General features: G+C 38.5%; 1 protein-coding gene across 6 annotated transcripts in view; it reads left to right on the top strand.

The window, feature by feature from the left end:
* LOC120427898 (protein phosphatase PP2A 55 kDa regulatory subunit) overlaps positions 1-13,612 on the top strand; it is a 77,939-nt gene extending 64,327 nt beyond the window's left edge. For all 6 annotated transcript variants that reach the window (XM_039592835.2, XM_039592833.2, XM_039592837.2 and 3 more), the window contains 2 exons: positions 6,772-7,581; positions 12,251-13,612. In XM_039592835.2, coding sequence (XP_039448769.1) covers positions 6,772-7,581; positions 12,251-12,619 — 1,179 coding nt within the window. In that variant the 3' untranslated portion in view covers positions 12,620-13,612. The remainder of the gene's footprint in view (positions 1-6,771; positions 7,582-12,250) is intronic.
* Positions 13,613-14,698: the final 1,086 nt, after the last annotated feature.

Here is a 14,698-nt window from a genome sequence, read left to right on the forward strand (position 1 = left end):
CTACCGGGCCACCAGGCCATCTGCTTCTGATGTGTTCTCGTCGAAGTCCAGCAATAGAATGAATTTTCGGGACCGACCGAGCCGGGTTTTGTTGCCTCGTCGACGATCCGAAAATTATGAGGTGGAGTGGGGGTGATTTTAGATAGGGTATATGACCCTATTTTGGACCTAGTACCTATTTTGGACCTATTTTTTATTAATCGAGGTTGTTCAGGCTTTTAAAGTACGAATTCACTGAATCCAACCAACAGAAAGTGTAAGCAGGATCGTTTTGTAGCTTACCTCTTCCAAAAATGTTAACATTTTTGATTATTTCCGCTTTTTCAGCCACTTTTTCAAATGCCATCCGTATTTCCTACCATTTTCCTAGCACATCGATTAGGTCCAAATATTCCGGCCTCGTTGCTTATCGGATTTGGCTCGCGACACCTTGATGGTTTTTTCTGTTTTGCACTGACACCAAGCAATTTCGTCTGGTTTTCGATTAATGTAACTGTTGTCTATATAATTCTTTTATGTTTTTCGTCACTAAACCATTGAAATAACTATTCTATTATCGAAAAAAACTCAATTCAAAATATTTTTTCAAATCAGCCGCGTTGGATCAGTTTTTGGAGCTACTTTGCCGTCGGTTCAAGGCTATCACCAACACATGTGTAACAAGGTGTTGCCAGTTTTGTTTATCAATTTATTTCGATATTTCATTGACTTTAATTGATTTTTTTTTTTAATTTAATATTTGGAATTACATTCCTTTACTGTAATTATTTAAAAGAAATCTAAGCTTTAAAAAGCAAATGATTAACAGAAACAATGAAAAAATGTTTATTAAACGATAAAAATGCAAATTGATGATAGAGATTTAGATGATTGTTAGGACCGATGGCAAAGTATCCCAAAATTTAAACTGATGTTGATTTACGTTTGTCTTAACATCATTATCACCAATTTAGCTGCATATATTTTTAAATTTTGCTTAAAAAAATGCAAACTGGCTACCCTGTTGGAATTGAAGGGGAAGCGATTGAAAACCTAAAGGGTCTAGTTCATTAAATCGTCAGCTGTTACCGTGACAGGAGCTGTCAACATTGCTTACGAGTGGTTTTTAAAAAAGTCGTATGAATTAAATTTAAAAAATCTTGAGTTCGTTTTAAAAAGATCCTAAGCGCTAGTTGTAAACAAATCAATTTTTTTTTAGATTTTTCCGCAAAATGAAGAGTACAAATTAAATACATACGGAATGGTATGGAATCATACTGACCGTGGTAGAGAAGTGAACGGCCCGAGCGGTTTAGGCTTTCAGGATTTTTGTGATATTTACTTGTAGAGTCAAAACAGATCAGTAAACTTCAACTTATTTGTATATTACACTTTTTAAAGATTACATTTTTGCGGTAACACTCTCAACTTTTACGCGCACGATCACATCACTCAACTTTTTGTTGCTAATTTCATTAAGACCTTCGTCGAGCCAATTCTCTACGTTGAAACCAGACTTGTCCTCCAGACCTCTTCGCCGAGCCATGCCAGACCCGAACTCCTAAGTCCCGGGTGGACTATTCACGGCGGCTAAGTCTCGGCGGACTCTTCACAGCGGCTAAGTCCCGGCGGACTCTTCACAGCGGCTAAGTCCCGGCGGACTCTTCACAGCGGCTAAGTCCCGGCGGACTGCGGCCTCCACCGCTAAGTCCGGCTGGACTGGGGCCTCTGCTACTGGTGGCTGCTGGCGGGTCCGGCTGGTCTGGGGCTTCTTCAGGATCTGGAACTGGACTGGGCTTGAACTGGCTGGAACTGACTGGAACTAACTGCCCTCCTCAAGAATTTTGGGGTTTTTATAGTCAGTCCCCGAAAACTCTACTAAATTTTGTTCTACTAAAAGTGGTCCGTTTCGATGAGAAGCATCGATGAACCTCATGAATTAAATTATGCAGACCTCTGCAATTCTTCATGACTTTCCGTATGGTGTAGTGAGTACACCTCAAAATCGGAAGTCATGGGTTCGAACCATTGTCGTGAAACTTTAAATTATGTTATTGGAATATCAAAATTATGTTCCTAAAACATTCTCAAAAATGTTGGTCAATAATGAGAAGGTCGAATTCTCCATTGAACAAACATGCCAATGAATTTGGTTAAGCCACACCCTCAATTTCCCCTGTGTAATAACATCGCACATTCATAATTGAAAGCTTAACCATTTTTTTGATTGCCTAACAATTGGCGAAATTTAATAAAGGGCTTTTCAGGTGAGGATGACTCATGATCCACACCTGTACATAAGCTTAATTATTTGTCGCGCAACGCGAGTCGACGGGTAAGATTATTTATGCTTGCGTAAGCGCGCATGGTCAGAACTGTGGTGAGGATCGAAAAATGGACAAATTTAATGATTTAAATTTGAGGTCGCTGCAGAAGTGTTCAAAGTACCTCAAGAAGATCTTTTCATAAAATTTTGAATAGTGTAAAAAGTTAGTTAACTATAGCTAAGAAAATGTTGATTAAAGTCATTATTTTAAACTTCACAAAGTGTCATGATTTTCTCAATGAACATGATTTTGAATCGTAAAACGGAATGCATTTTCGGATTCTTCGGACAATCTTTTACTAGGAAAAGGTAAAATAAGTTTGTAAATAATAAATATTATTAAATATTATTTGTTTTTGAAACATAAGTAAAAAAAAAACTACTAAATTAAAGGCATTTTCATTAAAACAAAATAAATAAAAAATGTAAAAACTTCTGATTCGTTCTTTGAACTCAATTAAACATGTAATATAAATCTATAATTTAAATACAAAACTAGTTTCAACGAATTTCAGGCAAAGTTCTAAATTTTTAACAATTTTACCTAAAATTTAATTTAATTTTTAACGTACAAATAAAGTTTGAACAACTTAAATATGATTTTGACAAGAAAAACTATGACTATCAAAGTAACCCCGGAATTCAAACTAAGAATTTTTAACGTAACTATTTTTCTAAACACTATTGCAAAAACTTTTTTTCCAAAATAGTGCATGGACTTTGTGTGTCCTAACACAGTACATGTTTTAAAAATAATAATCTTGAGAAAAACCTTACCTGTAGGAAAATATTACAAAAACAAATTAAAATCCTATCATAGTCACCCCGGTTTACGGTAATTAAAACACGTTTTCAAATTCAAATCCATTGTTTTATCATAATTATTTAATTTCTGAAATAAATATTTTCCAAATTACAATCGTGGATAGGCCCTTTGGTTTATCAAACCGAGTTTTTCGTAAGTGTGCGTGTTGCCGCCGCACGCCGCAATTCGAGTTGTCCAAATTTCAACCAATCAGAGTGTGAGTCCAAAATAGGTTCAGCGATGTCTCCAAAATACATTCAATAAGTCCAAAAAGCATCAAAAAAATGTTTTACTTGAAATGCTTATTACAGTGGAATGGTTAAATTATTTTCAATTTTCAATAGTACACTTTGTTAAGCATAAATTAAGACACAAAACAATCCTGAGACGAGTTAAATTAGTTAGACCGTTCTTGAGAACCATGCGAAATGTGTTGACGCTTTGCATAGTAGGTCCAAAATAGGGCCATATACCCTACATCAATCTCACGTCTCAATATTGACTGATTGGGAAACGTTCGCTCATCCAACCAGCGTGCACCAAAAAGAGGGGAAATTTGCCGAGAGGGGAATTCGTCACGTAACGTTTTCGCTTCGCGAAAATTTTGGATTGACACCACGTATAGAAACCTTAGGACAAAGTTCTTTGTCAAAAAAAATATTTAGACGGCTATCAAATGTTTTCAACAAAACCTCAAATGGCCGGGTCTGATCGCCTCTGATTTTTATTATTTATGATGTATGAAGCATGTGTATAATTTTCCGATTTGCTCCCCGCCCAATCCATATAAAGAAAAAATGTATTTTTTCATGTTGGTCGATCTGCCGGGTCCGGTGGCGCAGTGGTTAGCGTGGTAGCCTCTCACCCCAGTATGGCCTGGGTTCAATCCCAGACGGACCCGGGGCATTTTTCGAGACGATATTTGCCTGATCACGCCTTCTATCGGATAGGGAAGTAAAACGTCGGTCCTTTAGCGTGAATGAGGTTTTGAGTGACTCACCACACATAACCTTCGGACGCCTAAAAATGAGCAGAAACTTGCAACAGAGACCACGAAAGACCCGGGGGTCGTTAAAGTGGATTGCTTAGCTTTGCGGTCTGTAGAGCCTATTATGATTTTTAAAAAGATTGAATAGTAAACAGAACACAGAGTACAGAGCAATTTATCTAAAAAAAATAATAAATAAATGATAAATGCTCCAGTTTTACGGTTTAATTCCCATTTAAACATGTTCCTGCTCAAGGCAAGCCAGTTTTCAAACAAATGGGCTGAAATTTTGGCCTGAGCCTCCATTTTGACAACTCTTTCGGGCAATCTCATATATTTTTTTATTTGAGCAACTTTATTTTTTTTGACCCGGGCTAATAGAGATGTTGGGCACCTTTTAGAGCCATTGAGATTGGTTTTAAGTTATTGATTTATTTTGACAGAAACACACACAATTATGGCCAAAATGGCATTTATCACTCAAATTGCCAATTTTAGCAGAATTTAAAAACTTTATTGATTGGGCGTATTTAAGGGGGACTTCTAACGATGCTTTTGGCACAATATTTTAAACAGTTTCGTTTTTAAAATAGAAGGTATTAGAGGTGGGCAAAAAAAGAGCGAGCCGCTCAAAGAGCCGGTTCACTGGAAAGAGCGAAAGAACCGTGGCTCACAAAAAAAGAACCGCGGTTCTTTTTTAAACTTCGGACTTTTGAAAGAACTGGCTCAAGATGGCATGATTTTTGTTTTAAATATAATTTGTTGAATTTCCAAAAAGAATGTAGTATTAAATTTGTTTTTGAGAATTGAAAATGCAATTTCAAAAATTTCAATGCTATTTAAACATGAAAAAAACTCTTCACTTTACAACTGATTGTACATTAAAGTATTACCGGAATACAAATTTGAGCATTTCAAATTGCATAATTTGTAAAATATTACCAAAAATCTACTGAATAGTTTAGAAATTTTGAAAAAAAAAATCCTTTTGTCCGATTAAACTGTAACGTTTATAGACTTTATCGATTAAATCAGAATGTAGAAAAGAGTTCACAGAATGTTTTCTTCAAATAAAATATCAGCATTAGTTCAATTCTTGCAGAAATAAAAGAAATTTTAAAATTAAAAGCAATTTTTCCAATCCTAGATTTAAGTTTAGATGCCATTCAATAACTCTAATGTTTAGGTTCGAGTAGAAATCTTGACATAGAGTCCGCCAAGACCTATGGTTTTCAAAGACATCTTCTCGTTTTCAGTTTTAGTTTTTTTATTAAATAATTTGTAAAAGTCTAGTGTGAAATAACTTCTAAAATCACACGATTCTTAAAAAAAAAACTTTTCATCCAAATTTTGAAAAAGAGCGAAAGAGCCGTTCAAAAGAGCGGCTCTTTTTAATGAGCGAACGAAAATGAGCGGTTCCTAAAAAAGAGCCGTTTTGCCCACCTCTAGAAGGTATAAAATCTCGATCTGCTATTAGAGGAACGGTACGGCATACATTTGCCTCGGGCACCTAATGTTGGCATATCAGCATATCGCTATTCATCTGAAAAAATAAATAAATAGCTTAAGGGTTGTGAGCAAGCAAGTTTTCTCAACAGATTTGCAAAATGAGTTGTTTAAATGTCAAAATCGAATCGGGTGGAATCAGAATCGACTCTTTAACATGCCAAACATATAATAACTTTTCCCTATTTGAAAATAATCGTAAACATTTAGTGCTCCTCCTTGTGTTGAGACGCGTTTGGATGACGATAAAATTTATCGTAGAAAATGTGTGGTGGCGGAAAAACATACCGCGATTCGGCGAAATGGCGTCGAAAGGTCAGGAGGCAGGCATTATCACAACAAAACGACCCAATATAAAACGATCGGCTCCGTTCAAAGACACATGTTTGAGATAAAGTGAAGGTGTGCTGTTGTTGTTGAACGGTTCACCTTAGCTCAATTCACAGCAACCAGCACATGTCAGCACAGAACCGTCCGCCGCTCTCTCAGTCAGTCACTTCTCAGTCAACCAGTTGACCTAGTTTTCATCGCCGTCGTCGTTCCGACCGCGTGTCTCTCGTCAAGCTCCGACTTTTGTTTTGCATATTGTTGTTAATTTGAACGGTAGACGGTATACGTAGTATGTACGTGTCGTAAAAAATGGATAATGACTGTTGGATTTGTTTTTTTTTTTGTTAATTTAAATTTGGAAACGAACGAAGACGAAATAATAAAACCACCCAAAACTCAATCAAAATGGCTCGTGACCACCGCAAAGCGAAAAAAATAAAGCACTACATCAAAAGCAGACATCATTTTTCAGTCACACAACCGTCTTCCTTGCTCGTGCTGCGCTTCTGTAGCACTTGTGGCAATCGATTGAAGTTTTTTTTTCCTCCTTTCATACCGAGGACAAGAGACTACTCGCTCAATCGCGAGTTTCGTGTCCTGGAAAGTGTCCTGCGACAAAAAACGACAACCAATTTTTGTGTGAGGATTCGTATGGAATGCACTTTTTGGATTCTTCACTTTGGAAAATTATGAGCAAATTGGCCGTCAATTGCATCAACTCGTGGGGGGATAATTAATAAATGATTAGCTTCGTCCTTGCCCTGGAATCGAAAATAGACAAACACACTCGTCCGAAGAAATCAATGCTAATTGTGTTCTCCTTCTCCACTTCCGCAGAGAGATCCTGCCTCGAAATCGTCGAACCCGCGGCGCGGCGAGTACAACGTCTATTCCACCTTCCAGTCACACGAGCCCGAGTTCGACTACCTAAAATCGCTAGAAATAGAGGAGAAAATCAACAAGATCAGATGGCTCCGGCGCAAGAACCAGTCGCACTTTCTGCTGTCCACCAACGACAAGACGATAAAGCTGTGGAAGGTGTCGGAGCGGGACAAACGGGTCGAGGGGTACAACACGCGGGAGGACAACGGCAGCATACGGGACCCGGCGATGATCAGCTCGCTGCGGGTGCCGTCGATAAAGCCGATGGACCTGATGGTGGAGGCGTCGCCCCGCCGGATCTTTGCCAACGCTCACACCTACCACATCAACTCGATCTCGGTCAACTCGGACCAGGAGACGTACCTGTCGGCGGACGATCTGCGGCTGAACCTGTGGCACCTGGAGATCACCGACCAGAGCTTCAACATCGTCGACATCAAGCCGGCCAACATGGAGGAGCTGACGGAGGTCATCACGGCGGCCGAGTTCCACCCGACCGAGTGCAACGTCTTTGTCTACTCGAGCAGCAAGGGCACGATCCGGTTATGTGATATGCGGTCGTCGGCGCTCTGCGACCGGCACGCGAAGCTGTTCGAGGAGCCCGAGGACGTGGACATCACCAACAAGAGCTTCTTCCGCGAGATCATCAGCTCGATCAGCGACGTCAAGCTGAGCAACACCGGCCGGTACATGATCTCCCGCGACTATCTGAGTATTAAGGTGTGGGATCTGCACATGGAGACGAAGCCGATCGAGACGTACCCGGTGAGTACTCTTTTTTTTCAGCAGAATTGTCCCTTTTTGTGATTTTTAACTAATATTTTCACTTTTAAGTTTATTTCGATGTAAACTTTTAGAAAAAAAGCAAATCTAGCTCTTTGTTATGCGTTGGAATGGCAATATTGCGTTTGAAATTATCCATAAAAATAATACCAATAAAAAAGGAAATGAACTGTGGCCCAACGCCAAACCGCCCATTTATTGTAATTAGGTACTGAATGGAATATCCCCTTGTAGATTCAAAAATGAGTTCAACCTCAATCCAATTTAACGAATCATCTTTGCGGTTAACTATACGCAGTAGGCCTGAGTAGTAAGCCTACATGGAGAGGCGAAATGTTACTCTCAGGGTTCCTATCAAACTGTCAAATCGGGGTTCTGGTCAAAAAACGACAATTAACAATTACAATAGATCTAGGGTTTTTTTTTTTCTCAAAATGTATTTTCCCTAAAAGAGCACTCAGCTAGCAAAATCTAAAGAAACATGTATCCTCCCTGTAAAGGCTTTTGAATTGATCTCAGTTGAAAGGTTCTCCAAATCTCTGAATTGAAAATGTAACATCCTGGAGCAGAACTGTTAAATTCTAATAAACACTAATTGAATTGATTTGAAATAACAATTACAAACATTGTAAAACTGCCGTTTATAATAATCTGATAGTTTTTGTTATATTTTTGCATGTTCGGTACAAGCAACGTGCCAGCACCACAAAACAAAACTAAGTTTTTTAACCTTAAATTTTAATGACTTGGGTGTTTGAAATTTCTCTCAGAATATTTCATTTCCCTTCATAGATTCCTAGGCCTGGGCGCTCTAATATCCACTTTTGGTAAAAACGAGATATTAGCACCATTGGCAGACGATGTTCCAAAGAATCTTCTAAAACTTGAAATTCCCCAAACAGTGTTTCAATTATGGGCAGTAGTAGTTCTGAATATTCAACTTGTAATTGTTGTCAGATTCTGGGATTCAACAATATCAGTGTGTGTAAGTTCTTCTAAACTCACAAGCCTCAATGGTCTTGTGGTAAGCGTTTTGCTTAACAATCTAAAGGACGGAGGATCGAATCCCGCCGTAAGCTCATGTATTTAAAAAAAAATCAAAATCAAATTATTCGCTCTACAGCATTGCCTTGGCGTTCTCGATTGCGAGATTCCTACTCGAAACTAGGTGTTCGAAGGCTTGATTGTTGAGGCAATTGCAAACCTCTTTTTACACCTTAGCTTCCTTCCACCCCGGGATTCGAACTGACGACCTTTGGATTGTTAGTCCAACTGCCTAAGAGCGACTCCACCGAGACAGGACCCAGGGAGACGACTCCTAAACCTGGACTGAGCTAACGACCTAACCTTTTAAGGTTAGTTCGGGGCCAACATTTACTTCCCGTCCGACGGAAGGCGTGATCAGACAATTCTCGTCTCGAAAAATGCCACCGGGACCGTCTGGGCTCGAACCCAGGCCGACTGGGTGAGAGGCAATCACGCTTACCCCTACACCACGGTTCCCGGCGTAATTTCAATCATTTCAGAATTCAATGAGTCAGCAACTTTCCCGCTGGAAGCAGATGGGTATCGAACACAGAACCATTCGCTTACAAAGCGAACATCGTAACCATTAAGTCACGATTGCTCTCATTATGGTTTGATAAGGTCGTCAGTTCGAATCCCGGTATAAAAAGAGGTTTGGGTTCGTTCAAAAATTACGTCCATAAATAGGGGGAGGGGGGGGGGGTCTGGGTTTTGTGACAGCCCATGTTAAAGGTATAGGAAAAATGCGTGACAGGGGGGAGGGGGGGGGGTCTGAAATCCCGAAAATCTCTGGACGTAATATTTGAACAAACCCTTTGGATTGAATCCCCGTTTCAAACCTTCGGACACCTAGTTTCGAGTAGGAATCTCGCAATAGAGAACGCCAAGGTATTGCTGTAGAGCAGCGTTTCTCAACAGGGGTATCGGGGCTACTTGATTTACATGGCAGGAGGTACCAGCCTAGAAGAAAGTGGAGAATTGTTTTTTTTTAGGGTACCCCTAATTTATCCAACGAAGTTTACCAAATTTGATAAATACAACGAGTACTGATTAAATCAAGTTTTGCAACGAATTGAATATCTGGAGTTTTTTTTAAAGGTCCAATAAACCAAATTTCTAGTTTTTGCTTTTTGGGTGTTTTTGAAACCGTTTTGAGTCAAGGTTATCAAAACACCCAAAAAGCAAAAACTTAAAAATTTGGTTTATTGGACCTTTAAAAAAACTCCAGCAGCAGTTCCATATCCAGAGTTTTTTTTTATTAGGTCCTATAAACATATGAAAAACAATAGTTTATTGGTCCTTTTCAAAAAAAAAAAAAAAAAACTCTGGATATGAAAGCTAAAGGAATTAATGAAAGTGTTTAGATTTGGCACAAAACTGGAGTGGGGTTTCTTTGGCCCAAATAATTAGAACCGTATTTTTTGTTTGGCCATCACACAGTAAAAAAATCGTGATAAAATTATGTCTAAAAAGTGGTACATCTTTTATGGCAGAAAAAAGGTTTAATTTTACCTCTAATAATGTGTAAATTTACATCTGGAAGACGCTAGGGAAAAATATCTGTTATCCCAAAAAATATCAAACCGGCTCTACGTATCTCGTATATGTATACTGCACAGCTAAAAAAGTAGTAATCCAGCTGCGTGTAAAAGGCTTGGATGTAAAATAAATATTGCATTATTTTATGGAATTTTATGTGATTTTACACCCTGAAATATGTAGCCCATCAGTATGGGGAACCTACTTGACCAAAATGTCATGCTCATATATGCGTTTATCCTTACAGCTTTTCATTGGTCTGATAGCCGAGTGGGCTAAGGCGCCAGTCCTTACTGTTGGTGCTGGGTTTGAATCCCGTCGGTTGCAACTGTATATAGGGACGTGGCGTTACATCGTGCTGCCATCTGGTTTTTTTAAGTGCAAGAGTGGAAAAGTGCTGAGTCATCGTCTAAAAATAGACGGCGTCCTATCTCACCCAGCAAAATGAAGTCGATAAAGTAGTCGGTTTCGATGACAAAAAGTGGAAAACGTGGTCTAAAAATAGCGACGCCATCCCCCTATGCAGTGTGTAATATTAAGTGTTTATTTTGACGAAGGTAATGTGCATGCTTTTACATGCGATTTTACCATCGGATTTTTTTGCTGTGTGTATATGCAGTAAATACAGTATACAATGTACGGAACACCAGGGCTACATTGGTTTCGATCGTCCAGTTTTCACATCGGCGAGTTGGCCGTGCGGGTTAGGGCGCGGACTTAGTAAGCTAGACATATCTATCGCCGGTTTGATATTTTTTTGGGATTACAGATATTTTTCCCTAGCGTCTGCCAGATGTAAATTTACACATTATTAGAGGTAAAATGAAACCTTTTTTCTGACATAAAAGATGTACCCCTTTTTAAATTGTTTAGGTTGACCTACGCCGTGTTGGTGTTCCAAAAAATGATCATTTTCGTCGATTTTCGCAAAAACCACATTTTTCAAATAATCATAACTTCGCTCCATTTCAACCGATTTTAGCTGTCTTAAACGCAAATGATCAGTCGAAATTTCAAGAAAAATAATTAGAAGTCCCAAAAATCTAGCCTATCATTTGAAAAAGTCATATGAAAACTTCGAATGCCGTTTTAACGGTGTCTGGAACAAAGAACCTATGTCTGAAAATATTTTTTTCGGTTCATTAACGGGAGTCCAAAATATGATTTTGTGAAAATAAAATCTTGGAAAATCCAACTTTTTTCACTGAAACTGCGATAAGGGCCCATCCATAAACCACGTGGACACTTTTTTTGGAAATTTGGAAAATTTGCCTAAAATTGGGTTGCAAAATTCTTATTTGATGTTTGGGAGCGTTCTTTTATTACGTAACGCAGATGGGGGGGAGGGGGGATCGGAGGCCGTGTTACGCTTCATACAAATTTTTTGAAATTTGTATGGAAATTTTGTTACGAGGGGGGGGGGGGAGGGTCTAAAAATCCGATTTTTTGCGTTACGTAATAAAAGAACGCTCCCTTTAAAGAAAGAAATAAAAAAAACGATTTTTGTCGTGATTCGATTATCCGAAGTCTCATATAAACCTTCGGATAATCGAAACATCGAATAAACGAGTCTGGACTGTACTAAAAAAAATAAATTTCCAACACTGGTACTGCCGTTCTTCGCATAATTGTCCAATGTTCAAAAAAGTGATACTTTTAGACTGATTTCTGTGTTTTTACGCATTATTGTCCCGTGGGTCCCTATTCGCCCTATAAGTCCCTAGTAAACCCAGTTAGCAGTTCACCAATCTTATTTGTAATCCTCTTGTTGTACAATAAGTAAACAAAACTCAATACATCGTAAAACTAATGATTCCGTGAATGAAAATACTTGGTGGGACAATTATGCGTATGAGTATAACGATGGGACAAACAGACTTGGTGTTGTTTTTTCAGTTTTTTTCCAAACAAATTAATTTTTTTGGGTTTTTCGAAAAGTAAACGTCAAACTAAACCTAAAATTGCTAAAAAGTCAGAATCTTTCATAAATGACATGGGACAATCAATATAAATTCACTGTCGGCCAGCGAATATTGGCCAGATTGCCCGAAATCAAAATTACTAACATTTTGTCCTTCCCCCGCAGGTCCACGAGTACCTCCGCACGAAGCTTTGCTCGCTGTACGAGAACGACTGCATCTTCGACAAGTTCGAGTGCTGCTGGAACGGCAACGACAGCTCGATCATGACCGGCAGCTACAACAACTTCTTCCGCGTGTTCGACCGCAACAGCAAGAAGGACGTGACGCTCGAGGCGTCCCGCGACATCATCAAGCCGAAGACGGTGCTGAAGCCGCGGAAGGTGTGCACCGGCGGCAAGCGGAAAAAGGACGAAATCAGCGTCGACTGTTTGGACTTTAACAAGAAGATCCTGCACACGGCCTGGCACCCGCTCGAGAACATCATCGCCGTCGCCGCAACCAATAATCTATTTATATTTCAGGATAAGTTTTAGCTAATCGTAAGCGTAGTAGTAATTATTATTGTCAAAAAACAATTATAAATGTGTTTAGGTTGAAAAAGAGGAGGCAGAAGCGGCGGCGGAAGCGCAGAGAAAGAGCGTGCGGGAAGGATTAAGAATCAAGAGTGAGGTAGGTGGAAGGGTGAGTGAGAGATCTAGGAGGAGGAATTTGAAGCGATTTGAGGTGAAGTAAGGGGGGGGAATTAATCCAGTGGTATATTTCGAATAAAAAGAGAGAAAAGCTGAAAGGGCGCGAGTGCGGGGGAGGGTAAATTGAGAGGGGTTCAAAACGATGTGAAAAGCTTTTTATAATATACCATACAATAGAGGAGAAAACTTAAACTAAAAAAAACACACACAGCAAATAAAAAGAGAAAGGGGGGAAGTTAAAATAAAAAAAAAATATTCAAAAAAACAATTATTATTGCTATTATCCTTAATTAATAAACGAAAGTAACGAAAAAAAGCAAGGATAAAAGAAACAAACACACGCAACAGAGCAAAAAGTGCATAATTAAAGCAGAAAGTGCATTTTTTTTTGTGGTGGGATGAAAGGGTTCGAGTGAAAGATTTGCTGCAAGCGAGTGAGAGCGCGTGTGAGAGAGTGTAAGCTTAAAGCAGGAATAAGATGAACAGCAGCAGCAGCAGTAAAAAAACGTAAGGAAGCGCGATTACGATTATTGTATCAATTAATTGATAGTTTAGTCTTAAATTTGATCATCCCGCGTTGCGCATCCATAATCATCATCGCATCAAATGTTGCTGTTCAACAGCAGCAGCCCATCATCGTCATCATAAGTTTTTATTATTAATTACAGAATTACGTATCAATTAGGCCGCGCGCGCGAGTTCGAGAGATTAAAAGAAGGACGAAGGGGTGAAACACACAAAACACAATACACACACAATAGGAACAACAAAGGAGAAAACAAAGTAAATCATAATGCTATCTAATTAAAATAGAAAACAAACAAAAAAAAAAACAAAGTTAGAACTAAGCGTCAAGAAGAAGGGTTGATAAAAGTGCATGCTAAAGAGAGAAAGTAAGCAAAATTAAAGAATCAAAAAAAGCATTGGCGAAAAACTACACCTAAATGAGAAAAAGGCTACACAAAAAAATCACACACACGCAAGACAAACAAAAAAGAGAAAATAAGAATAAAAAAGTGTACACCAACTTGTTGCATTCATTATTACTATTATAGATTATTGAAAAGGTATTTGACCGATTGGCAGAGTAAGCGAGGATGGCAAATCTTTTCTTTTTTTTTAATGAGACGAAAAAACAAACACATTCGGACAAAAACAAAATTTAAAAAATCAAGCATTCGAAGTTGGCATAAGAAGATTAACAATAACAAACAAAACAAAAAAAAATGGTTAAGAAAACCAGCTCGCCACGAGCTGGAATCGGTCTAGGAAGTGAGAGCGAGCGAGCGAGAGAGAGAGAAAAGGGGGCCATCATTCGCCGGTGGTCGACCGAAACGCGCTTTTGTTGGAACAAAACAAAGAAACAACAAACAAAACAAACAAAAAAAGAACAATAATCCTACCCGGTGTTGTGCAGTTATTTGTTGATTCGGTTCCGAAAGCCCTGCGTTGTCATTTGATTTAAAGTTGCGAAAATAAAATAATGGTGCGTTCGCACCGAGATTTGTTCAATTTGTTATTTTTTATTTTGTTGTCTTTTATTGAAACTTAATCATTAGGCTTAGTGATTTTTCACGCTCGAAAATTGCAAATTTCACGGGGACCTCAATTTCAAAACACAAAATTTCACGCAAATTTCGCGGAACGTGAAAAATGTTAAAATAACTCTGAAAATCTTATGCTTAAATCACAGAAACTACTTCTTATGCTTCATTATATATTATTCTTCAATAAACTAAAAAAAACTTCACTAAATTTGAACATGACACAAAAAAAAATCTCCTCATTTTAAAAAAAGTTTCCACCGGTTTAAAGATGAGCTCTATATATTTTTTGAAACAAAATGTAGGGCATGCATTTTCTCATTTACTGAACTGTTTTTTTAAGATTCGCCTAGTAAAGCTAACAAGTTTTCGCTGATTT

The sequence above is a fragment of the Culex pipiens genome, chromosome 1 (genome assembly GCF_016801865.2).
Source record: "Culex pipiens pallens isolate TS chromosome 1, TS_CPP_V2, whole genome shotgun sequence".
Lineage (NCBI taxonomy): Eukaryota > Metazoa > Arthropoda > Insecta > Diptera > Culicidae > Culex > Culex pipiens.